Raw genomic sequence first — 27190 nt, 5'->3', positions numbered from 1 at the left:
TTTCAAATTACAAACTTTTCTATACTTGCATAAAATCCACTATGATCAAGTACAATGAGTCTTTTACAAGTCTATTTATTTACCCCAATTTTTAATTCTCTTACAAATCATTTCAAATTCTGCAACACTTAATTGAGCACAGGTCCCAGACTGTCCAGTTAGTTGGCAGCAAGTATGTATCTTTATAACCTCAAAAGTAATAGCAGTGACAAACGATGCTTGCTGAGAGATGCATAGTGCATTTCTAGAAGAAATGGTGAGAAATGCACAGAATTTTTAGTTGGAAAAATGTATAGTGTTGATGTTTTAATAACAGATCTTAAATGCCTTTGGAGAAAAGATCCCATCATGAGTTTAAGTACTGTTCAGAGAGTAAAACAATTGTTATGTAAAACTTATGCTTCAAGTCTATGCTAAATTTATGTAACACTATCCTTCCAAAGGCAATTAAAATGATGATGAACTAAGGAGTAATAATGTTGACAATGCTGTGTGATACATCTCCACTTACTAGCACATTGTTTCATGAAGACTTGTACTTGGAAAATTAGTGAGGATGTTTGAATCAGCAAATAACCTACTTTAGAGAAAGAAGTAGGTATGAAGTACAGTAAAAAAAAGTTTAATGAACTTTAAAACAAATAAAAATCATATACTTTGTCAACATTTATCCTAAATTATATATTAAATATAAAGCAAGTATAAATGTATAAGAAATGGGAAACAAACATTATTGCATATTTATAAAAATGTATCAAGCCATACTGTTTGTCTTGCAACAAATTATATTTAGAAGGCTAAAAATCATTTATATATATATCAAATCTATGAATATAATGATAGGAACAGTATATAAATATCATATCTTTAAATATTTACATGTATATGGAAACTAGTCAAAGTGGTACTATAAGAAGGAAATGTCTGTTATAAAAGTGAGATTACAAATTTTGCATACATATACCAGCATTACACTATTAGTTTTAAACCTGCATCTTCCATAAACTAGTTAACTTTAGAATTACTGTTGCATAGAATCATTTGAAAAATATTACCTAATTCTGCATTCCACCTCACAGTAAAATCTGTCTGCATAATGATACGAAAATAGCAACTTGAAGAACACTAGCCAGCTGTGCTGCCCTTCAGAATTTAGTCTCTGACTTCTTGCTTTTAGGAACAAGAAAGACATTGCCATCTCTAGTTTGCTGCAGTGAATAGTCACTAGGAGAGTAAGACTTTCCATCTTCATCGCGCAGCATGCTGAAGACCTCAAGGTATAATGTGGTAAGTTGCTTTTTCATTTGACGAAGGCTTTTGTCATTCTCTCCTTTTTCTTTAAGCAATTTCTCTTTCTCATCTTTTAGGTTACTCAAATCTTGCTCCAGTTCCACTATATTTTCCAGTTTTCTTTTACGGCAGTTTTGAGCAGCCACTTTATTCTTGCCTCTCCTGCGTATATCTCGAATGAGTGCAAGCTGGGCTTCGCTGAACTGCTCCTTAGACATCATTTCATTGAAGTCATCAACAGGGAGATTGATGATTTTTTCTACAGGAAAAGGGATCTGCAGAGCTTTTGCTCTTTGCTCATCTCTTGTGAGATGAGCTTCAAGGCGGCTTGAAGGTTTATCTTTTGTGAATGGAGCTTTGGGGTGGCCTGGACTGGCAGGTGGTTCTTTCTTTGGTGTGTTTGCATGTTCCAAAGTAGGGGTTTGAGCACTTGGCCTCAAAGAAGAAAGCACATGATCATGGACTTGCAATGAACACATGTTTGCATTGCTCTGTGGCATGCTTCCAGGAGCACTATCCATGTCTTCCATTTCAGAATCGCTACAACCAAAAGTCTTATCTCCATAGACAGATGATTCAGAGTGTTCAGGTGATGCTACACTAGAACTTGCATTCAGTGAAATACCAGAGTCAGAATCGTTACACTCTGGTACAGTTCCTGAGTGGTCAACATTAAAAGCTTTACACAGAGAGAAACTGGAAAGATCAATAGGTTCACTTAGAATATCTGCAAGTGATTGACCTAAAGAGTTTGTCATGGCAGTGTCACTGTTTGCCTTTGAATGAATAAAGGTGGCATAGAAATCCTCACAGAAATCTGAACTTGAAGTGGATGTGCTGTTCAAAGAGTTCCCGCTCAGCTGGCTGGTGTCTTCTGGAGGCAAAATGCTGGAAAAAGGACTTTCAAAACTATCCAGGAAGTCTGGACCACAGTTAACATCTTTCCTCATCATGGATAATGAGTTGTAGTAATTATAGCTGTTGTCCATCTCTGCTGGCTTTGTTTCAGGGCTTGTGATTGCACTCATCTCAGCCAGGCTGTCATTTTCAATGTTAAGACACTGCATGAGAAAAGTAAAGAAATTCAGCAACACCTCACTAATCAATCTTTTTATATAATCCACAATAAATATTTTAGCAAATCAACATGATGTAAAATGGGTATTCTAATATTGCTGTGACCTAAATTACTACAACACAGTTCTTCCGTGGAGAGACATGGAGAGGGAGAAGACAAGACACCTAAGCAGAGTATAAGGCAACTTATTCTGGACAAAGCTACTTAGATTAAACCAGCAGAGCCCGTTAGTCATAACAATATGCTCATTCCAACACACTGCACTATATGGAAATTTCATGGAGCCCTCCTGCTACATTTCTACTAGGAATCACAGAGCTCTTACAAGCACTACTGCTAATAACAGTATCAATACAGTAAATGCAACATTATTGAACATGATTTACTGAGCATTACTAGCAAACAATTATTCTCAGCAATCTTTAATTTCATATCATGATATATTTCTTCAAAATCAAGATTTTTTTCAGGAACTACTGAATGAAACAGCTGTTTGGTGAAGAGAAATGTAGCTCCTTGTGAAGTGAAGAGTACTAATATTAAGCCTTACAAACATTAACTCATCCCACCTACTTTTAGTTAAACTGGCTAACATCAGCATAAGTGCCTAAAACTACTTCATTGATGGGCTTTCATTGGCTACAAGACCAACATTCTTTCCAACAGGGTGGCAGCATCTTAACTGAGGCTGAAATAAGTGTGCCTGCTGTCTCCACAGAATTAGGCAATTGCCAAAATGAATCTGTTTCTCTTAAGGGACCACACACTGATTATTTAAATGGAGATCATACAAGGCTTAAGATAAGGTTTTGTAAGAGTTCTTTCTTCTCTTCAAATATAATTCATAGAAAGAAGATAGCTTCAATTATCTCACTTCTTTTCAGAAGATTATTCAGGTACTATTCAGAATTACTGCTACAGATTATTTTCTTTTGGTTTTATATTTACAGTTTCACTGCTGCCTCTTCACAGTCAAATTGTCCTTGCATGAGGTTTTTAATCCTATCAGTAAGGATTAGAAAAACAGGAAGATTTTTTTAAATAAAAAGACTAAGGAAAAAGTACAATGATAGCAAAGATGCTGTCCCCATACTTGCTTCCTTTTTTTTTTTCTTTCTCTTTTAAAAGATGATTTAGATCGACAGGGGTTCCACCAAGCATTTCTCTCTTGTGTTAACAGCATATAGTAAAGCAACCTCATGCTGCAGCACCATAATGTTTTACAAAGAAATATGGAAAAATAAGTCTGCTTAATTTTATGGTCAACTTAAGTAAAATATAAATGAAGCAATAATGATAAAAAAATCAACTAGATACCCTTTATAATGCACAATTTAGGAATATAGGAAAATGTTTTTTTTAGCCTGCTATTATTCCTTGGAAATATTCAGTTCATGTAAGTTACACTAGTAGTTCTTACTGAACATATATAGACAATAATTACATAAGAGGCAGGTATAGTTATAAGCCTACATATTTGCTATTTTCCTTACAAAACCTTTTTCCCTAGATAAAAAATGAAGACAAAATCTAAATGAAAGCAAGCATAAGTGATTTACACAATCTGTTTAACCACTGTCAAAAATACAACTGGAATTATTTCCGCAAGCATTATTGTAAATGTTATAGAATCCACAATTCAGAAGTACCCATTTTTTATTCAACTGGATCTTCAACCTTAGCAATAGTAGTACTGTAATACTGTATGTAACAGGTTGTATAGAGAGGCAAATAATAATTTAATAAACATAAGCAAGTTCTGGTTGGGAAGACAAACTGTTTTACTACAGCACTCTGATTGATAGAGAATCAGTTTTCCTTCTCTTATGTATTCTCTAATTTAGTGTTTTAAAAAATTAAAGCCAACACTGATTTACAAACATCTAACAGGGAGTACCCAATGTGACAGTCACAATCACCATCTGTTAAAGTGCTATTGTACTGCATTCTCTGGAATACCATGCTTCCCCAGAATATCATGCTACTATTTTCAGGTGCTTATCATATTAACCCTTTACCTGTAACTCTGGAAGGGACAACAGTTCTTCCCAAACTTGCTCTATGTTCTGCATATTTTCTGCATCAGTAAGTGAAACTAAAACAGGTGATTCAGGTGGCTGAGTTTGATTAGAAGACATGAAGATTGGGTTACTATCCATCTCAGCAGGAACCAGGGACTGAAATGCAGCAGAAGATACCTGGAATATTTAAAAAAAATACAGCTTAAAATTGTCTAAAGTAAAAATCTATTCTTGATGTTCTACCATTTCTGCAGAACAAGTAGACAGGTGTTTCATAACAAAAGCATTTCTTGTAAATAATCAGATAATCTAGAAATATTCCCATGAAAGCTTTTTTTTTATATTAAGGGAAAAAAAAAACAGGTAAAAAGGCTACTGACTGCTAAAGGGCTTATCTTTACTACATTGAATAGTCTGGGTCTGTATGCTGAAATAAAGCAATTCAAATATACCAACTTCAGAGAACTGAACTATGCAAGTGACTAAACTGCAAAACTCCACTACAGTTACTTGTAGTATCTGGAATGATTGCCATCAGTTGTGGTCATAAACTGAATCCTGACATGCTTTACTAGGGTAAGTACAAGGAACACAAGGGCACCACACCACCCATACCTGATACAGCCCTGGTTTAAGCCTCCCACAAAGCGTTATTCCAGTTGGGAGTCAGCATGGGGACAAAGCTGAAGCCATACAACAAGTTAATACCACAGTCATGACAAATCTTAAGAAATAAGACTAGTCCCCTAAAAGAACACCCATGAAACTGCAAAACTGAGCATTTACCTCATTGTCATCTATAAATGGGAATGCTTCTGCCAAGAGCTGCATGCAGTCATCAAATGACAAGGCTTCTGTTTCTGGTTTTGAAGTATGTGTGCTCTAAATAGGAAAGTTATGGGGGAAAAAAACCAACATATTACTGCATCTTTGAATAACCGAAGAATCTTCCATTACAGCAATGAATGCGAATTAATTTTAGGTAACCACTAGCATTGTATCTTCCTGTGAATGGGAAGAGGTTCAAAAACACTCAATACATACAAGAGTTTACCTGTGAAAAACTGATTGGTGGCTCAGTATTTTGTGACTCAACACGCTGAGCTGGCTGAATTGGAACAAATTCACCTGTCTCTTCGTCTAACTGCAGCTGAGCCAGCAAAGCTTTCTCTTGCTCTTTTTGGAGCTGCTCTTGTCTTTCCTTTTCAAGTTTCTTCTGTTTCTCAAGTTCATATTCCTTCTGCCGTTGACTAAAATCAAAAACTTCACGCCTTGCCCCAAGGTCTATATCTTGCCTCCAGAGAATGTCAATCAAGTTCATGTCCTGTAATAGAAATATGTTTTTAAAGCAAGCCTCCTTCCTAGCAAAACTGGTTCAGAATAACAACAAATCTTTTTAATTCTGTATTAAACAGGTAGATTCATGTAACTGAGATTTAATCTCTTAATCCTACCAAATTACCCCCATAAAATGTGGCTTTGTATACCCCTTCTGAAGTGCATGAACTGATGGYTTGCTTGCCCTGGCCCACACACAAGCTCACAGGAACTAAGCAATTTGTTATAATCAGTTAAGGTAACATATGAACTAGTCAGAGAAAAAATATTTTTCTTTCCTAAATTAACAGATAGAAAACAAAGTTATAGGAGGAATTATATGACTTAAGAAAGTCATTTTTTCTTAAGAGAAAAAAAGAAGAAATTAAAGAGGTTGCCAATGTAAATTCTTTCTGTATGATCCCATAAAATTGTAGTTGACTAAAAACATGGCAGTGGACTGGCTGAAGTAACTATAACAGCTATATTGAAAAATGCATTTTAAAATATTCATGTTCCATCATAGTATTCAGCATTAATCCTAAAGATTAGCAGAACAGTGCTACAGAGCTGGAAGATAACCTTGTCTCAAAGTCACCAAATGGCATAACATCACTGTAGCACTAAACACAGCTATTAAGACCAGTAACTAAAATTTTGTAATTTGGAGTAAGATTTACCTAGTCCAGATTGTCATTCTAGATGTGGTTGGTTTGGAATAGTTGAGTATAAATTAGTAAGTGTGAAATTTGTTACTCACTTAGGCTCTGGCTTATCACGGACTTGGTCATTTATCCGACTGCTAACAACGAGCTAACTTTCCTGGAAGCCAGCTATCCCTGTATGCTTAAACACAGCTATAATGTTTCAGAAGACAGTAATCTTTGCAATCTAGGGAAATTCATCCAGTTGATATATTTTATCTGTCTACAATTACTTTTATTAAYTGCACAGAGTTTTTTGATTGGCTTTGCTTTTTAGTTGTCCAACCATTTAGTATTTCTAAGGGCTGAAATCTGGACTATTTTTTTCTGTGAAGAAAATCTAACAACAAAATCACCAATCAGGATGTTAGCTGATGGAGAATTTTAGTACTTGGTGGTCCCACTTCTCAGATGGGTAAAGCCAAACATATTCTAGCTGCTGCCTGGGAATTATTAGTTTATGACATATTTCATTATTCTTAAAATCACCTTTTAGCAGCTCTGCACAGAAATAACATTTAATGTCAAACCTGCTCATCAGATTAGTACACTACGAGTAATGTTTCAGCATTTCATTTCAACAGATCTTTAGTGATTCAGTTAGTAGTTCCAGACTTGAGATAAATTTAGTATAACCAGTGACCCACCATAGTAAAATCAAAATATTCTCTTATCTCTAAAGACTATTTTCAGAGAAGTACAGTAACTTCAATATCAAGTCACTCTGCCACTCAAAAAGATAACTTCTCTACAACATTTATGGCAAAAGGCTTTAGTATGAGTCTATGTTTGAATATACCAATTCAGTATTTTCATTTCATTAAAAATTCTATACTATTAAGATTCACATTCACATATTGCAAGAATATTCTACTAGTTACTAAAAAGGCAGTGACATAATATATCTGCATGCTTATACAAYGCAGGCATTCACAGATCTAAGGCATATATAATACACTTTGCTCGGAGAGATCAAACTCAGTTTTAATGGCTAGCAATGAAGATGCTGAAATAATTACAGTGGCCCAAGATAATGTTTGGTCTTTCCAGATTGGCAGGGTAAAATGAACTAATTAGGTTCTGCAGTAATTGAAGGTATTGCAATATGGTATAGCTTCATTAAGGGCCAGTAGTTTACCAGCTGCTCATTGTCTCCTTCTGCAGCAGATTCAAAACCATTTCCTAGTTTTGGAGCATTTGCAATATGTTCTGGATAAAACTGCAGGATCTGGATTTTAGGGCTCATTTCTGAATTATTTGTTTATAAGGCACCCTTACAAACATGACTYGAAAGATTTTTTCATGCATGTAATGCATGAGGTTGTGAATTAATAGAGCTATTTTTCTCCCTGGGTTGCAACAGACCATAGAACAAAAACAGAACTGATGTTCAGTTTCAGTTTAAATCACACAAAAAAAAGTCATAACATATTTTCCTTAAGAATGTGGAGCCATAATGCAAAACCTTAAGGTGCAGCTCCTAAATCTATTGGATATATTAATTATGAAAATAAGTAGCTTTAGGCGCTGCTTTATTTGTGGGATGAGACACATCAGCTGGCCAAAAAATGATGTGGATGTATGTGAACTGTGTATTTGTACACCAGTCAATCGAGCAAGCAGCATTACTTATCAAATCAGAATACACTTAATACTCTTGTCTGGTATTAAGGATCTTGGACTGCTGTCTGCAGAAAAAAAATCACAATACTGATTACCTGATGTCACCATTTTTCAAGGGACAATATTTAGCCCAGTATCTTGTCTCTGGCAAATGGCCAGAGCTTTGTTAAAGAATATTGTGTTTTATGCTGGAGAGAGCTGTCTGTCAGAAGCACCTTTTTTTTGTTTGTTTGTTGTGTGTGTGGCACTGAAAACCGGTAAGCTTTTTTTTTTTTTTTAATTATCACTATGTAATTGGGAAAAGAGCCCTGCTATTTTTACCTTGAAATGTTCTACATAAATATAGTCATATTGTCCTTAAATTCTAATAACAACTCAAGTAATTACTCTTCATGTGAATGGGYTGCATGTAGGAAATATTCTTCTACTGAGTAAGCTATTATGTAAAACACTCAAATGCTGTGTTGATTTAAATTTAACCTGCCATTTATCAGTTATGTATAATTTCAACCAATGATTTTACTTATACTGCATTTTTAAAGAAAATGCAAAGCCTCAGGTCAAAATTAATGGAGACAACACYGACCAGTGATTCCTTGACAAACAAATTATAACCCCAGTGTAAGGTGGTGGCAAAAAACTTCAAGAATCAAATAAATAAATTACAGTCTAAAGCAAATATACGATTTTGTTYCTTCAGCCTCCCCACAGCCTTCCACTTCATTGCCTGGCCCCACTGAACACTGGCGCACGCACACATAGATGTATACATACAGATACAGGGTATTTTAGGTTTCCCACCTAAACATTTTTACCTTTCCACTGTAAAAGAATCACAAAAGTGACAGTTTATTTGAAGTCTAAAGTGTTTGACACTACCAAGAAGTATTTTTAATATCACTTGTGCACAGCTACCCTCTAATTTTTAGACGCCTCAACATGATGCACTAGAATCAGAAAGATTYATTTAAAGGGGAAAAGCAGGCTGGAGGGAAGAGCAAGCACAGATTAATATCCAAACCAGAACACACGCACTAAAAATTCTATGAAAAATTAGTCTAAGCAAAGGCTTGTGACTGTACTTCAGAGCCATGCTAACCACTTCCCTTGGTATCGGGGCTATTTACTGGAAAGGCACCAGCAGCCCATCATGTGACTCAGTCCACAAGTGCCCGCTTGTTCGTCCCTCTGTTGTGTAATTTCTTGACTTGCATCAGAGGAAATGATTGTTTTGGCAGGAGCTAAAAGGAGACGCAGGAAAAGCTAGTTCTCCTCGGCACGAGGAAGTCAGTCTGTTAACTGGGAGGGATTGCAGATGCAATGTTTTCCCCGAATTTAGAACTCWGATCCTTCCCACTGAATATCAATCTCTATTTTGAGAGGAAATATATTAAGATATTTAATGCATGTATTACCATTGTCCAAGTATCTAACTTATGGGAGTCATATGCTTTGAGCACTTTTCCCCTGGCAAACCAGTGGTGATTTTATTTTATCACCAGTTTTGTAAACAGGGAAAGAACTTCTCTCACCAGAGAAGAGCTTGCTTTGCTTTCTCATGATCCATATAAGCAAAAGGTGCCTCTTACTCATGATTTGCTTTTTTCTTCATTTAGTTATATGCTCTCCCAACTACACTGATAGCTCAGTTTGGACTTATAAAGGCAGTTTTAATAAGATAAACCTAAATGTTAAACAATTCACATTAAGCTACCATCTGGCCCCCCAATGGAAATTTTCATGTTTTAGATTTACATATCAGCATTTGCCATCTGGGCAGAGTCTGTTATACATTTTATGAGAAAACCTCTGACTATATTTGTGAAGTTTGACTATTAACTCTTATTGCTCCTAAGCAAACATATTTGCAGCACAGTAAACAAAGGAAAGGGGCCCTATTTTCATGTTTTTCTCATAGACTAACTTTTCAGCTTTTAAAAAAAATGTTCATCTTTGTTTCCTCCCTGTTTATCTAATCAATTTTGTTTGAAATATCAACCACTTACAGAGTAGAGTCAGTAAAGCAGAAACATCAGCGAGGAAAAAAAAAATCTAGCATCTCAGACAGAGCTTTTAAATTGTTATCAACTAATTCCTAATTACAGAGCACACCTCTTTTTTTTTTTTTTTTTGCTCTTATGCTTTTTAATGTCATGCCGTTTGCAACATAAACTGAGACAATATTAAGCATCTAGCTCACCAGACAAGGACTTCCCTTCCTTTCCCTTGATCCATTAGAACCTAACTTAGAGAAAAGGGAAAGTTTCACATACCAGGATGAAAAAAAATGAAGCAGCAATAGAATCAATGGATATTGCATCCTCAGGAAGTTCAGAARGGGACCCACAAGAAGCAGGAAAACACTCCTACAGCTTATTAGGAAGAGAACTGGCAAAGTACCCCCAAATTCCTATTTGTTTTCCAAAGATGAACAAAAAGCATCTTAAATCCTTGCAGTATTCAAAACTGTAGGAAGCAAGGATCAGAGCCCTGAGATACTCCAAGACAAGAATGAAAGTGTGGGGAAGGGTAACAAAAAAAAAAAAACAACAGAAGGTATTGCAGGCATTTTTTTTTTAAGCACAAACAGTAGAAGTAACAGCTGAATGCTTTCCCATCATTATCTTCAGGAGGATTTTTTTTTTTACAGTAGGTTTTACAAATGATTTATAAATCATTTAATATTTTCATATGATCTCCAGAAATTATTATTATTATTTTTAATATTCCAGATCCTGCAATCTGATGATTCTTTATCAAGGTAAGCTACCACCACTAGCAAAAAAAAACCCTGGAAACAGTAGATAAGGTTAACCCAACACTAATACTTTTTAAAAACAACTAGCCTTGAAAGCTGACCCGTGGTTTTCAATCCCTTATAGTTAGAAGCACCATGTCAGAAGTTAATTCAAGAATTTGGATATGGTGAAGACATCAAAACTTGAGAAGAGCAGCATTTTTGGGAAGAATGAGGAACAAGAAATAGCAGAAGCTATTTATGCTGGAGGACAGTGGGGGCACAATGGCAATTTTAGATGTCTGGATTTAGGATTTGGAAATGTGACAGAACAGACAGCTGTCAAACAAAGCCACATGACAGCAACCTGTGATTTGTGACTCACAAAGTTAAATCCCTGGTCAAATCCCTGACTACCCTGAGGAGCTGCCCGCTGTCTCACATTTTTGACCACAACCTTTTTCCAGACAGTCTAGGGGAAAACAGTGTGCTTGGGTTGCAGGTAAACTTTTTTGTCTTTCATACTTATGCCAGTATCCCTGCTGATGAGACTGACACTAAATGAACACTTGCTTTGGCTTCTTCATGTCCATTTACTCTGCCTGGTCCTAATTAGACCTTGGATGCCTGATTTCTTGCTCAGCAACCTCTTTTGAAGGCCAGTAAGACTGATTTACCCAGAAAAGGACCCTAACAGAGCTGATTGCTATATTTAAAGAACAGACATTGTAAGAGAATTTCCATTCCTTGGTTATGTGAATAAGCATGTTGAAAAACGATGGTCACGTGTCTTGGGACATTCTTTTGCCTCCGCAGAAACACAAGAGACAKGCTTACTCCCTGAAATGTAAATGTTTATAAGCAAATTTCATTTTCTTACTGAAGAAACTTTTTGTATGCTTTTCCAGGCCAGGAGCAGAAGATGTCCTGATATTTTGTTAGCTAAAAGTGTTTAGCCTCTTTTTTCTCCAAACACACACCTCACATTCCACAGACAGCAGCTCTCTTTGTATTCCGGCACGCTCTCCTAATAAATGCCAAATTGCCAGGATCTTCTCTTATAAATTAAATTAGTTGGAAAACTATTTGGCTATACAGCCCAGCATTCTTCAGACAGGTTCACCAAGAGTGTTATCTTTGYTAACAGCACAATATTTGCATAATGACAGTGTTATTATGCTAACAATGAAAGTGAGAGGCTCTGCCTGGCTGGAAAGATAGTCTTCCCCTACAAGGGCTTTCAGGAAACCATCACCCCCACAACCCTCACTCCAGAAATAACTTCTCTGAGAAGTAAATGACATATATATAAGTCATTTATCTGAAGCATCATCTTCCAGGAATGCTATCAACAAAGGCTACAACTATAAGGTCTGATTCTGCTTACAGCTCTTCCCATATCATACAAGCTATGGTGAACCAGCTAACCAAACTGAAAGGAACAAGATATACTTCATATATTCTCCAGTAATAGCGAAAAAAAAAAGGTTTTAAGCCTGTAGAGTGTAAAATGAGTGAGAATGTAACTGCAATAAAGAAAAGCTGTTTTAGAATGTTTATAGTCATAAATGTACACATTTAAATTCATTCCTACTCCAAAAGTTGCAAAATCCTAATGTCAACAATAGAGCAAGACCACAGCAAGTAAAGAAAAACACTCATCATAAAGACAGCAAAGAGAAGGAAAAGAAGGAACACAAAAGGGAAGCTCACTTCTCCACTTCGACAATAGTTTTCTCTTTTTCTGAGAGAGAGGGGAAAAGAAAATCTCCACCTCTGTGCCATTCCTTAAAATACTGAAAGCATGCTAGGGTCTCACAGTACTCCATTCGAGCCTGGGGTGCAGCAGAAGGACCAACATTTTCCTCTGGCTCATTAATCTCTAGAGTCAGAAATACACACACAATTTCCTTTTTCCATTACATTTCATCTGCCTTTAGCTGACTGACCACTTCTGATACAACAGCTAGATCAGGGCATTCTTGTTAAGTATTGCAGATCTCTTTGCAGAAGATTGTTTAGCATTCTACTTTATACACTCCAAAAGTAGTCATGTTGTCCTAAGTTGTATGATCAATGTGTATTTTRGCAGATAGCTTTAAAATAACACATTTTTAATACAGAGTATATGCCTTCCAGGGGCTGAAAGGTCCCGAGATTGATCCTCCCTCAACATCTTAAAAAAATGTGTTCTTTGAAAAGTCTAATTTAAATTTTACTTTTTCACAGTTTGGCTAGTATAAAAGTGTGTGGTTCCACACACCAGTTGAGACCTTATCTAGTTCCAGCTTTCATTCTGAGCTAGATTAGTGAAGTAACACTATCACTTTACTAAMACTGAACACATCAATGTATTTAGTCCAGTCCTCTTAGTTAACTATGTCCTTAGTTAAATGTCTTTTAAACAGATTTAGGTTTAGATAAAAGCTTCCACTCACATTCTGAATCTCTTTCAGTTTAACAGAGACATTTACTTGCCACTTCTTTACTGTCATCAGCAGGATTATAAAACAATTAAGTCACATTTATGGGCATGCATATTACAATCYATTACATAAGTTGCATAATGAAATCGGGAGACTCTGGTAAAAAGATAGGATTGTTTTAAAAAAGATTAAGATAGACTGCATATTTTTTTACATGCAGGATGCATCAACCAAAATCTACTCTGCTGCCCCAGCAAGTAAAATGAGTGATTCTATTGRGGCTTACTAGAAAGCTGCTGCATAATCACCATTTATCGGACCAGGTAACTCCATTTTGAAAGGTATTCAAATAGCAGCCATCTCAGAAATCTACTTCATTTCAGGAAAAGTTGGTTTTAATAGCTTTATTTGCTATTGTTTTTCCCTCTTTTTAACTCAAAATTGCACCATAACAAAACTAGCATTTATTGAATTTGTTTATGTTTACAGTAAGAAATCCTGGCCCTAAATGTAAACAAATAATATAAAAATTATATACTTGAATGTAACCAGCATCTAAAAATACTGCTGACCTTTCAACCACAGGAACACATAAGCCTTCGCATCTCACTATTTTATATATTGAACCCATGGTACTTGAAAAACAATTACCTGCTAAATGATTGCCTTCAAGCTATCCTGTTGTACCCTGCCAGGCATGTACCATGTGGACATTGCCACAGGCTATTCATTAGTTTATCTAGAAGAGGATTTGTATGATAATGGCTCAGTCATCTGGGAAACATGATCCAGTCAAACAATAGCATGCTCTTACAGCCAATGAAACAAATCAGGAAGTTAAAAAAAAACACAAAAAGTATAGAAATAGAGAAAGGAACCTAATACAACTGCAAATAACCTATTTATTACGTTATATTAATCTCAAGTTATAACCTCATGGCCACTATTTTCATTTAACTAGAATTATCCACTTTTTGAAAAGCATGTTTCAGGTCAAACATGAGAATATAGTGCATCTGTTCTTAGGTCAAAACATTCTCTAGGATTATTTAGAATCTTAGTTGAACTATACACATTACCACTGCTCTGAGATCTCTTACTATAARGCCCCTATTTTTAGCTATCATTTTGCTGCTGGCTGGGCAGGTTATGGGGACAGGCACCAGATGCATTATTACAGCTAAACTACAGCCTGGATGTGGAAACAGTGTGTCCTAGTATTACAAGAAGCCTGTCTCACCAAGTTTCACTTCATTGATCTCACACGCACCTTACTTTTATTGTTGTTGTTCATGGGCCAACCTAGAATGGCAAGCAACTGGAATACCAGTGTGGGTTAGAAAAGCAGAGGCTCACTAACTGTAGTGCCAGCACACATCCATCAGCTCTCATTCAGTAACACAGATATTTATTCCATAAAGCTGAATCAAGGAAATTCTTCCATACTTCCAAACTGAGCTGAAAAATAAAGAGCAAATATGCTTTTAAACTAACAGAACTCATCACAAAACCTCATCAGCCTAGAAGTACCATCTGAAGAATAAAAAGATTAATAATTGAAAGGAGTTTAAAGAAGGTAAAAGAGAGCAGAGTTAGTGTTCTATATTAAGAACATTAAGCACTCCAACTGGGCAACAGGAAAAGTGGACGGAAAGAAAACTGCCATAAGTCATGAGCACCAGTACTCTATTTCTGAGACAAAACTGGACATCCTGGTCCTCAAAACAGTCTGCAATACCTGGAGGACACAAGTGACAACTGTTGTCACTCTATTGAGATTACTAACTTTGAACTAAATCTACTGTTTTAGAAGCTACGTTGTTTCTAAATGCAGCACTATAATGTTTTCTATGATCCCAAATTCAATTTTGGTAGCAGAATTTGTCAATGACAGTCATTACATCCACTTTGCATTATCTCCTCAGCCAAAAGCTCTACATTTTCCTCCTCTTTCTTCTGCCTCTTTAGTTTTAAGGTACAATCCCAGAAAACTGGGCAATCAGCAATGCACACAGTTACCACACATAGCACAAAGTAACACACACAGTAACTACATAGTAACTCTGCAGGGAATAGTTTGCTCCAGAGGTGGTCAGTTGTGACATATCCTGTATACTTTAGCCCAGATTTGGCAGGKATTTAGCACCTACCATCCACTACAGTCTGTGGGGCACAGGTGCTTAAATACTTTTCATGATCAGAAAAGTATTGCAATTAATGCACACTTTCCACATACATGATTTTTATAGATATGAATGCCAAGAATTTAGTGCCWGCGCAGTTTTGAATACAGAAACAAGCAGTGTCCAATGTAATACTATATTAGAAAAATACACAGCAGCTATGTACTTCTGATTGCCCTGAAGCATATGATAAAGGGAAAAATTCAGCACAGTTTATTTTCCATTTTTTGAGTGTTTGACTTCAAATACAAGTTAAACAGGTTGTTCCATTTCTGCAGAGGAATAAGAACAGAAAATAGCCAAAAATGCATTGCTCTCCAGCAACTCACCATTGGACACTACAGAACCTTAAGAGCTTTGAGAAACAGAATTCCCTATGTGGAATTTTGCTATGGTGACAGCTCATCTTTCAAAGGAATAATTCATGATTAAATGGTTTATTTGACACTATGTAYAACCTTCATTAGTGACATGCTTCAGTTTGAGATAAGCATTATTTAATAACTACATTCTTCAACTGTGCACTATTGAAGTAACCAGAAATGCTCTTCCAAAATTTACAAGAAACAGCATAGAAATCCTTACTAAATTTGTATGAAATGAGTTTGTCCATTCTCCCTGCTTCCTACAATGATACCAAAATACAAGACAGGAGTTGTTTTTCCCTATAATAAGGGAAGGTCAGATTTCCTTCACTCATTTTCTTAAACACTGAGGTTCATATATCTCTCAGTAAACAACTCTATAAAAAAAAAAAACTATTAACCCCTAGATTTTTAGAAAGTTTTTATACATAAAGGTCCTGAATGGTTAAACAATTAAACCAGCAGGGCCAAGAAAGGCAAACATGTCAGGTGTCCAAGTATCAATTTATCATTTTTGTACACGATGACAGCACTTCCATAAAGAAAAGGCAAACCTACTTAGGAACTGAGTAACACTGTAGTAGAAACTAAACTTTACTTTCTGTGTTCTGCAATCCAACCCTTACTTTTTAGGGTTCTGCCTATTATTCAATTCATAAATTGAAAGCAAAGAAGCTAATTCATATTCCAAGATGTGAACAAGAGTAAGAAAACTGCTTTATAGTTCTTCCCTAATTATATAAATGCAGTAATTTTGATACCCTCTAAACATCCCCCCCCAAAAAAAACCCCAAAACCAAATATATATATATATATATATATATATATATATATATCAACCATCGACAATTCATTCCTTCTGCACAAATCAACAGCCTCTACTTCCTACTACTTTGCTTGGGGCTTCCATGTCTGCTCCTCTTGCGTAGAGAAGAGTCTCCCTACTGGATCTCCTGGAACAGCTATCTGKTTTTTCCACTACTACAAAACAGTTGGTTATGACAAGGCTGCCTCTTTCACCCTTCTGATAAAGTGAACAGATGTACTTAGGAAATCAGAATAGAAGCCAATTCCAATGTGTGTCCCCTCACACACTTTACCAGCAGTTCTAATAACCAAAACAAGACTTTTCCAGGAATAACAGACATGTCAATACACCTCTTCCATCTATAAATAGTAAAAAGGTTGTATGCCTGTCAAGGTGCTTAACAAGCATCCAATATTTAGGGGTGGGAAGGGAAAGAAGTAAGCCTAAGCAGTTCAAAGGTATATTACAGAAAATCAAGAAATTGTAAATCCAAAGTAACTCAGTGCAGTCTGCTAAACATTTATTTTTAGTTAATAACTGTCTGTTATCTGAAAAATGAAGTGATCTCTTGGACATGTATAAAGCAATATATTTACATAATAAATGTTAACTAAGTTAAACTAGACATAAACTGTTTTTATAGAACACTTGACCAGCGTAAGAGGGCAATTCAGAGCATTTTAGGTATTTTCTAGCACTGCAAATTTTATCTCCCACAACCACCAGCTGCAGTTTGATAAGGCACTCCAGTAGCTTCTGAAAGGAGAATGTTGGACCATGATAAAGAATATAGGTTGCCAAGAGAATTAGGGAAAGAACTAAACTTCCTTTTTCCTTCAGAAAGTACCAGACTTTTAATTATTCTGTACTCAGTGAAAAAGCACAGCAAATCTTTGTTTATCCTAAAGGCAAATAATATTTGAAAAAAAGTTTTTAATCTTTTCAGCTTAGTTTGCTTCTTACTCCAGACTATGTTTTTTCTCCTGTGATGATTCACAATAAATTTCCTTGAAGAACATTTGATTACTTGGCATTGTGAATTCAGTGCTATTTGTTATGTGAGCCAAAGATATCTTTTCTCTGTTCTGTTCCTCTTCTCTGCCATCATGATACTCCCAGTTCAGTAAGGAAAGAGGTGGCGGTGGTGAGCCAAGGCAGAATCTTTCCAATGGTTGAATAACCCTAGCAACAATGTTCAAAGTTTTTAATTCATTCTGTTTGACCCTTCCTTTTTGCTTCCTTTGTGAAAAAAAGCACTTTCTTCCATATATCTGGTGAATCAAGACGGTATCCTACCCTTTTTCCACTAAGTTTCTGCATGCAAACCTCCAYGTTTGGGCTTTGAGAAGAGCTGTATTAACTGTCATTTGAGGAAGGTAGGGGGTATTTTTTTTTAAAGTTACCTTAAACAGTGTAACAAAGTGAAAAAGAAATCCTTTACAAAGATCCCATTTCAAGAGCAGAAAAGCTTGAGAAGAAACGGACTTACCTTGCTGCCTCTGAAGAAAGTGTCTAATCTCTAAAGACAGGGTGAAACATTCCAGCACACTGCAGGCGTATCTATCAGCAGCTGAAGGACAGCAATTTGCTGATGTATGAAATAGAAAGTAAGCGCAACCGTCCTGAGTATTTGCTGCCAAATTAAAGTTTGTGTGCTGAATTCTCAAATTCAACAAGTAAGTTTATTCAGAAAAATGTTTCCAATATCTGCATTTACTGCTGGTTTTCCTGGTAGAAGACAYTGTAAAAGATTTAATTGCTTTCCAGATAGAATTAGAATTAATTTTATTCCTTTTACTCAGCAAATCGATCTGTAGAAGACCACTTAAAAACTACAGTTAATGCAGAATGCAAACAAGTTTCTGGTTTGGATCCTGGCTAAACAGTTTTCTGTCCCTTACCACTTCATTTTCTTATGCCTCAATAAATACTCAGAAAATCAGAGTAAAGCAAGCTGTCAGTAAAAATCACAAATCTCCAAAATTTTTCTATAGAATATAAATTTTCACATAACAAGATGCTGATATCTTAGTGTAAATCATTACTCAGTCAATATTAAGTGTTCATCTGTCATTACTATTTGCATTTTATAAGACCTTGTTCATCATGTTTGCCATACASATGATTTACTAAAAACATTCATCCCAAAGTTCACTCCAATTTGCTTTTAAAATAATTCTATGGCTCTGACCTTAATAACACAGAAGTTTTCAGAATAATCTAAAGTACTTCAGTAATTTGTTATATCTCCATTAAATCTATCTCCATCTCATTATTTAAATGTCTGCCATTCTTCATTTTGCCAACAAAAGAAACTTTAAGAAATGATGAGAGATGTCCACACTGGTTATCAGATGAGCAAGGATTCCCAAGAGTGGTTTGTGCAGACTAGATTCCTGAAGCAGCAGATAAAGGATCACAGCTCCAGCTGGAAAGTGTTCAGCAGAACTACAAAATTCTACTGAGTCACAACAATTTATACTAGCTGAAAAATTGACACAATAATCCTGTAATAGTCTGTTCATATACCCAAGCTGAATTACAAAGCACAGTATCAAAAGCCACTGTATTGGAGCTAGGGCCTACAGAAGCAYGAGACACCTAAACACGGTATGTATTTCTACAGCCAAACAATTCTCAGCTTAAACAATTTGGAAAACCAGCTGCCAGAAATTGGTATGACTTAGTATAATATATAAAACAGAGCTTACATCTGACACTATTAAAATAGTACTGTTTTTGCTATTAAAATACTTGTTTTCATCCTTAATTTCTTAATCCTATTCAGAAGTTGGGGTTTTGTTTTATTTATTTTTACAAATATCCATGAGATAATCTTCTAAAAATTCCTCAGCTGACACATGGTCCTGCTTAACACCTCTCTACACTAAAACAAGTAGTAAGTGCAAATACAATTCAATGTTATGGAATAGTTGTAAGAAACACATTCACACACCTCAGGTCACAGAAAATCACACCAGGTTCTACAATAACTTGCTCCGAGGATATCTAATGACTACAATATCTTCATTTGTATAAGTGCCTCAGTCACTACTTCTGCAATACAGGTGAGGGCAGACATTAGCGTAATAAGCTATGATGGAACAGTCACTGACAAATCCTGGATGACCCCTGTGGCTAAACTTTGTGCTCTCAACACAGAGAAAAAGCTTCTGAAAAATTGTTACCTGTCTAAAACTGAGCTGTATCAACCTTCAGAGGCCCTTATATATTCTCTCTTTTGTCACCTCTTTGCCCATCATTTTATTACCAAGGAACAGGTATCTGGTTATGTAACTTCAGGCAAATCTAACTGCAAATACCCTGTTAGGATAGAATTCAATCTTCTTACCCTGTAGAACATAACTTACAGAAACAGCTCCTGAAGACAGAAAGAAAAAAAGATCAAGTGCCCAAGTCCAGGGAACACAAGTTACAAGTGCCAGCTACAGARCAGATAGAGACTGGCCATTTTGCATGGGCTCTGACAGCATTCAGGATGACATACCTGTATCTACTGCATACTGCTTGTGAATTCTGAATAAGGATCTTCAAACAGTCCAAGCAATACAGGAATTATTCCACTCTAATTATAGCAATAAGTAGGGAGACATTAATTCTACCAGAAGAGTTTGTACAAACGAAAATCCCAACATTTTCCTATCTTAGATCTTTATGGCCAAGCAGCAGTAGTGATCAGAGCTGAAAGCAAAGTCTTAGCAACTTCACACATAATTCAGTTGCTTAGAAGTCACACCTTCAACATATAACACACATTAATTTCAAACACAGCAAATGGGCACACTCTTAATCACAAAACAAATCTCTTAAAAGCATGCTATCAAACAAACTCCTCTGAGTCAATTTCTCAAGTACGCAAACTTTGTTTTGCAAGCAGTCTCCATGAGCAGATTTTCTCTTAGTTACAAGAGACAGCATGTAATACCAATATAATAAACAGCAATAAAACTTCAGAAGCGCAGGACAGAGATGTAGGGAGAGGAGGAGAATTTGATATCTTTAAGCTTCATAGTCATACAGAAGATACTTCCTTAAAAGGTTTGAAAGAAATTGTTTTCAAGCAGATCTTATGTAACTTGTTGCTGCAATGTTAAACTTTAAGGAAATTTATTTTCTTCTCTCCTCATTTTCAACTTCTTTGCTCGTAATAATACTGTACAAGCTGGTCTGTAAGTCTTAAGACAATATATCTGCAAGACGAGTACAGCATAGTTGGGTGGTCTCAACTTTCTCAGTACTGCAATAGCATCAACAATGAACAAACAAAAACAATTCTGGAAATGGTTTAGTTTATCTGTAAACACAGGAAACATTAGAAGTCATTTACAGTACTTTCACAATAACTTACCTAAAAAYAAACATTATTGTATATTCCTTTTCACAGCATTAAAACTGCAGCTAATCTGACCAAATTAGAAATCTGAAGTGATATGAAAACTCTCAGCCAGATCTGTAGTATAGAAGTAATACTTAAGTGGGTGTAAATTCTAAGTTTTACTCATTCTATCAAAGACTCGTCAGTATTTGTGCTGCTACCTTTACCCTGCTGCTAAAAAAAACTGTTAACTTAACTCCTGAAGTTATTAACATTCTTATTAAGTTCTATTAGCTTTCCAGCATCTCCAATGATGAACATACCATAATATTTTAATCAATTCTTTTAAAGTGAATAGTAAAATGGAACTTAGGAGTCAAACATGAAGCCCATACATAAACACATAATACATCTACACAAAGCTGCAATCAATTGTCAGTTAAAAAACTCTGAGCAAACATTTTAGCAAGAATTCAAAACAGCTAAAGACAGAAAACAGAAGATCCTTCATAACACAAAGACAAATTGAATTCTTCAAAGGAGTCAAATAACTGAGCATTTTTTATCCTTACTTGATGATGTTACAGGTTTCTTGGTTAACCAATTTAACATTTAATTCAAATGTATCATGTCAATTTTGGTTTTGAGAGACATTACTTCTATCTCAGGCACTGTTGGACTCTATGTCAACATAAAAAATACGCTTATGTAAAACAATGTACTTGAGGAATGTATTTTTTCTTTTCATTTTGTTCTTTCTTTTAAAAAGRTAGTAAAAAAATAAGATAGATAAAAATCACCAAAACAAAGAAATCCTGAGACTAAGTTGTCCCTGTGCTTACTTCAGTACTGTGGATGCACAGAGTTACTCTTYAGAACTTTAGAATAGCTTCAGCACAATACAATTACTTAGCTTCTTCCTATTCTCAATTAAGACATGACTGTCACTAGTATTAGTTTTCCTATACAGAAAGGAGAGACAGTAGGAAGATTACACAATGATTACCTTTACTTGAAATTTATTTGCCTGTATTTGTTTCAGATATACCTTTCATGTTTTAACACAATTTTACCCACTACAAATAGTTTTGCTGGCTTCACTTCTTACTCACTAGTTTAACTGTTTACTTTAATAAAACAAATATGCTATAAAGCTATTACAGTTGAGCAACCCTGAACAAGATTGCAGGTCACTGTAAGTCATCTTTGGATAACACATCTTTAAAGTCATGAGTTTCAACTACTCTTATCTGGTTTTTCATTGGTCTGTTAAAAAAAAAAAGAAAAAAAAGAAATCTTGCATAACTGGCAGACAAAGTGTTTCCAAAACCAGTTAAACTAGATAAAAAAAAAAAAAAAAAAAAAAGGAGAGAGAACTAATCAGAAAAATATATTGAATTACTTTCCCTCTACCTAAGCTTGTATTTTGTGGCACATAGTCCATTTTGATATAATACATCGTATTAGAAAATGGAACAGACTTCAAAATGTTTCAAGTTCTCTAAGAATATCCTATAATAAAATAATAGTTTACTTGAGGTTGGAATTAGATGGAGGCCAAAACAAACTTTAACTAGGTGATTAACCTGGAGACTTTGGAGGACTTTTTGCTGGCTGCAATTCAGACACTGCAGCAGGGGATTAATATTTAATTCATGCTGATGGGTTACTGCCTAGACTTGTACTGCGTGAACCTCAGCCAACACAATTACTGTAAATACATCACACTTTCACAAATTGACCTTAYTTTACTGAATGGTTTAGTCATTTTAAGGCTTACCTTTCTTAACTTCAAGAGGAAAAAAAGGAAAGAAATATCTAGACACAAACAGAAACCCTTTCCTTCCACGAAGCACATGTCCAGTGTTGACAAGCATGTGCATACCGAATGTCATTKACTCTGTCCTTTGGAACTCTTGCCTTCCCCCATATGTAAGTCTACCRTTTTCTGAACCTGTAATTGCTTCTTTTCATAAGAGAAATGCATTCCAATAATCTTTCAATGGTTCAAAAAAAAAAAAAACTGACAGGTGCTACTGTTTTGGGGGTGGACGAGGGTTTTTCGGCATTTATTTTTTGAAAGACCAGAGCTAACAATATTTGATACCTAGGTCTATGAAAAACGTAAAAAACTTTTTAAAAGGATGAACTCATTTTACAGAGAAAATTAGTGAACAAATACTTCACTTAGCTCCTTCCACTTCCAGTGTTGTTCATCATCTCACAAGGTCCTTTGTAATCCACAAAGGCAGAGACCAAAACTTTAAGGAAATAAATACGCGTATCATACTATTGCTACATTTATTTCAGCTGGGAAATATATATATATATATATATATATATATATATATATAAGTCCTACACACTTAACAATACCCTTGGTCTTCAGGGTTATAGACAACCTGCTGTATTCTTATTTATGATAAAGTTATACCTTCCCCATTTTTTCCAATTAAAAAAGGAACAAAAGTGGGGTCAGAGAGCCAAAGTTTACGCTTGCCCATGGACATTGCTAGGAAATGTATACAAACCTTGCTAACCACCCACACAGTGCTATAAAAATGTCTCAGGTTCTTTAATGCACACAAGATCATCCAGCAGCTCTTTGCTTATAGTGAATGTTCTTTTTTGTTCCAGTTTGGTCTCTTCCAAGTATTTTTCTAGCAAACTTTTAAAGCCAAAGTCTTCTCCAACTCTAGACTCTATCTATGAGTTTCTGCAAGTGTGATTTTCAGAGGAAACTAACCCCTTGTGCTTCCACCAGATTCTAACTTAATTGTAAATTCTTAGCACGTTCTGAAGACAAAATACAGGACATTGTCATATTTATTATAACAAAAATTCAAGACAGCAACTACTTTGAAAGGACTAGTATTCTCAGTTCCTATTAGTCTATATTCATTTCAGCTAAACATATTACATTGCACTACATCTACCACTAGTTTAACTGAAGTATTTTCATTAGTGTATTTTGAAGGAAAGAAAGCTTTTTCAGTGCAGCTTAACATCAAAGTGAGCACAAGAGAATTGTGAGTCTCTAAATAAATGAATTCGTACTCAAGATACAGACAAGGACATTCTCATGTACTTTTCTCCATCACATTTGTCTGTAATTTTAAGAGATAAATAATGATGTTATCATCATACTCCGAAATGTGGAAGTTTCTTATTGAAATTTATCAACATACATAGATAGCTCAAGATATCGATAGAGATATCTATTTATCAACAGGGTTTCCTATTAACCAGTTATCAAACCTAATTATCAAGAAACAAAATCCAGAGAGCTGCTTTTCAGGTCCAAGTGATACATTCGTTTGTCTTTGCCTGCAGTCTTTATGTCATGTAGAAATGATCAGCCATGAGGGAATCAAAGGTAAACCCATTCACTTGGCAATTTAATGTCAAAAATGTCAGTATAGACCTGTCATAAAACCTTTTAGACCAAAGAGAGCATGCTAATTGAACTAGAGACTCATCCGGACAGTTTTCTGGGTAGGAAAAAACCCCAACAGATACACTTAAGCAGACGCTCAATTATTTGCTCATTTGTTTTTTCAGTCATTACAGCTGGTCTTATTTCAGTCTAAGCTCTTTTAAGTGCAACTCATATAGCTTCATTCTTTGCRTTGAAAAGCACATTCTTTTTGCTCTCTTGTCTGGAGCCTTAAAATTTAATGGTAACTATTGAGCTTGAGTTTTCTTAMCAAGTTACAAGCAATAGGCATTATCATTTCAATAATTCTAGAGTTGAAAAGAACAGCTACTATGGGAACATCTTGCTGTTGTAAACAATTTCAAACATCTTGACACTTATTTAATCATATTTGTTTTCTTTGGTGTGTTGACTCCTACATTATTAGTGTATCATTTGCAAAGACATCCCATTTCACCTCTGCAGACACAGATGGAACTGCATCCTATTCCTATGAAGAAAGCTACAACAACGGATTTTTTTTTCCCCAAGAACAYTGCACACAGTGATACTGCCATACCCAATGAGGTATATAGCAGGAAGCAGTGATTTTACATTCTAGTTAAGGAGTTGGATCAAGCTGGATCAAAATCACTCCTTCATGTTCACCTTAGCAGTTCATATTCACCTTAGCTGTTGTCACTGCTATGACAACTGCTGCCAGACACATAAGACCAATGGCTTGTACAGTACTTGTACTCATGCACACCCTTCCCATGCACTGGTTTGCAAAATCCAAGAGGTGAAATGAAAACTGTTTTCTCTGTCATCATGACCGAACATTTCAGGAAAGGATATCTGAATTTTCCACTTAGTAACTACATTTAAATTTATATTTAAAATAAGAGAATCCATAACCCATTTGGCTACCCYCAAAATACAGCACCTTTTCAGAATATATTTGCAATAGAAGAAAATACCAGTTCTGAAGCCCAGCTAGAAAAGCTTTAACTGGTGGCTCGGTAAAAAGAGTTTGACAGAAGTGGGCAAACAACAAAATCTAGGTTTGCTGGCAGACTAGTCATGGTGGATTGAGCAAAAAGGTACAAAACCAGATACCCAAAAATCAGTATTGTCAAGATTCTCCCTGAAATAAGAACAAAAATACTGTAATTTGATATCATAGGCAAGAAAAAAATTCAAAGGGAATTTACACAGTGCAGGCCAGGAGTGTTTTTTTTTTTTTTTTTTTTTTTTTTTTTTTTTTTTTTTTTTTCCTCTTCTCCCCAGTATATTCCAAGAAATTGAGGAGGCAACATAGAGGTCAAGGCCATGCTACTGGGAGTTAGTGGAACTATTAGCAGCAGTCTAAATAGACAGAAAAGGAACAGCATTCAATGAACTGAGAGATGTTGGGGAGCAGAAGAGTTATGCAATACTGTTAAAGTGTTACTTGTAAAAACTTACATACCCTAAAGGAAAGACAAAAGGATATTTTTAAAAATGTTTCTTYTGTGTTACAAAATTCTTACAGTGTCTGTCACATTCTGTACAGACAAGCCCTGAAAGAGCATCAAAATTCTTCAGTTTTAAGTTTGTACTACTAAAATAAAAAAATAAAACAACTCTAGATTAAGTTTCAAGTAATACTTCTTTAAGCCTTTTTAGAATCTGTGGATTATTAATATGTGAGGATAACATCATAATTACAACCTCTAACCTCTCACTTACACTGTATTGTACATACCGTTGCCAAGGTTACCCGAGTTTACTTTTTACATAGCATTTGAAGGACTAAATCAAAAAACAAAACCACCCTAGGGAAATAAATGATTGTGCAACAGCTCCAACTGGTTCCTGGCTCAGACAACTAAAGGTTGCACGCTACAGAATGGAAAGGGCCCTTTTAGGGAAACTGTGACAACCGACTATCAAGTTTTGCTAAAATAAAAGGAAACCCAAGATAATTCACCCAAAAAAGGACTAGGAGGCACAAGGCCACATGAGTTCTTCTGTGCAATGACACAAAGACTGTTTTTCGTGGATTTACTTTTGTATTGGTTTCTAGGATTTCCTACACCACCACCCATGATCAGCAAGGCATTCTTTCTCACATGAGCAAGCTCTCCCAGATCTCTCACAAACTGAGAAGACAGAGAAAAACCTCTCTGGGAGAGCTGTCAAACATCAATGGTTATCTCAAATAACCGGGGAGAAAGGGGTATAGTTAAAAACAAAACCCCAAAGCTCAACCAAAACAGATTCATGAAGCCTGTGGTGACGTGTCTCAGCTGAACTGGCCCTCCGCAGACCAGGCAGGAGGTCGGACTGAAGCTCCTCCGGCAGCAGGGACCACCCCAAACAAGCCTCTCGCCCAGCTCAAGCCCTTCCCTCTCCCAGGCTGCCCGTGCTCAGGTACAACGTTACCTGCCCGGCCCAGAGCCTCCGCGCCGTTGAGCGCCCTCGCCCGAAGCTGCCCAGCGGGCGGGAGGGCTCCTGGGGAGAGGGAGGGCTGCCGAGGGCCGGCCTGCCCTCCCCCGCTAGGCACCGGCCTCCTCGCCCACGGCAGCGGGGCTGAAACCACCCCGACCAAGAGCCATTACATTCCCTCTTCGCTTTCTCCCTAATCCTGGGGCGGAGCGGGGGAAAAGGGGGGCTGTGCAAGGCGGGCACTACTCAGCAGCGAAGCAAGAGGCGGCAGCGGCCCCCCACCCGGCTGCCAGGCCCCACTGCTCCATCGTCCCCGCGCTGCCGCCGCGGCGCTTCCAGGCTTCCCAGCCACCCGCCCTTTGTAGGGGGGGAAGAGGCGGGGCCGCCCCCGCGCGCCCAACCGCCCCCGCGCGCCCAACGGTCCTAACCGCCCCGCCCCGTGACTCAGCGCGGCCGC

At 36.4% G+C, this 27190-nt stretch overlaps 1 protein-coding gene across 3 annotated transcripts; it reads right to left on the bottom strand.

Moving 5' to 3' along the window:
• On the bottom strand, positions 1 to 26966 carry NFE2L2 (NFE2 like bZIP transcription factor 2). Of its 3 annotated transcripts, none has more exons than XM_085322352.1 (5): positions 26731 to 26966; positions 5444 to 5713; positions 5176 to 5271; positions 4387 to 4566; positions 1 to 2351 (listed from the first exon to the last, which is right to left on the bottom strand). In XM_085322352.1, exons 2-5 carry the CDS (start codon positions 5708 to 5710, stop codon positions 1146 to 1148), a joined length of 1749 nt encoding a protein of 582 aa, XP_085178478.1. In that variant the 5' UTR covers positions 5711 to 5713; positions 26731 to 26966; the 3' UTR covers positions 1 to 1145. The 3 variants fall into 3 exon arrangements, with proteins under 3 accessions (XP_085178478.1, XP_085178462.1, XP_085178469.1); XM_085322336.1 differs by lacking the exon at positions 26731 to 26966 and adding an exon at positions 18042 to 18155; XM_085322343.1 differs by lacking the exon at positions 26731 to 26966 and adding an exon at positions 14472 to 14631.
• Between the last annotated feature and the right edge of the window lie 224 nt (positions 26967 to 27190).

Source organism: Rhea americana, unplaced genomic scaffold (assembly GCF_003343005.1).
Source record: "Rhea americana isolate MKP2758 unplaced genomic scaffold, rheAme1 scaffold_12, whole genome shotgun sequence".
NCBI classification, from domain to species: domain Eukaryota; kingdom Metazoa; phylum Chordata; class Aves; order Rheiformes; family Rheidae; genus Rhea; species Rhea americana.
Note: the sequence above shows the minus strand (reverse complement) of the source record. Positions and strands in the feature narration are given on the sequence as shown.

Excerpts from the sequence above, each read along its gene's own strand:
- NFE2L2 (XM_085322352.1), bottom strand. The coding sequence starts at position 5,710 with ATGAACTTGATTGACATTCTCTGGAGGCAAGATATAGACCTTGGGGCA. Across the intron at positions 5,272-5,443 it reads CACCAATCAGTTTTTCACAG|AGCACACATACTTCAAAACC; the intron begins GTAAACTCTTGT and ends TTTCCTATTTAG. Across the intron at positions 4,567-5,175 it reads CATTTATAGATGACAATGAG|GTATCTTCTGCTGCATTTCA; the intron begins GTAAATGCTCAG and ends TAAATATTCCAG.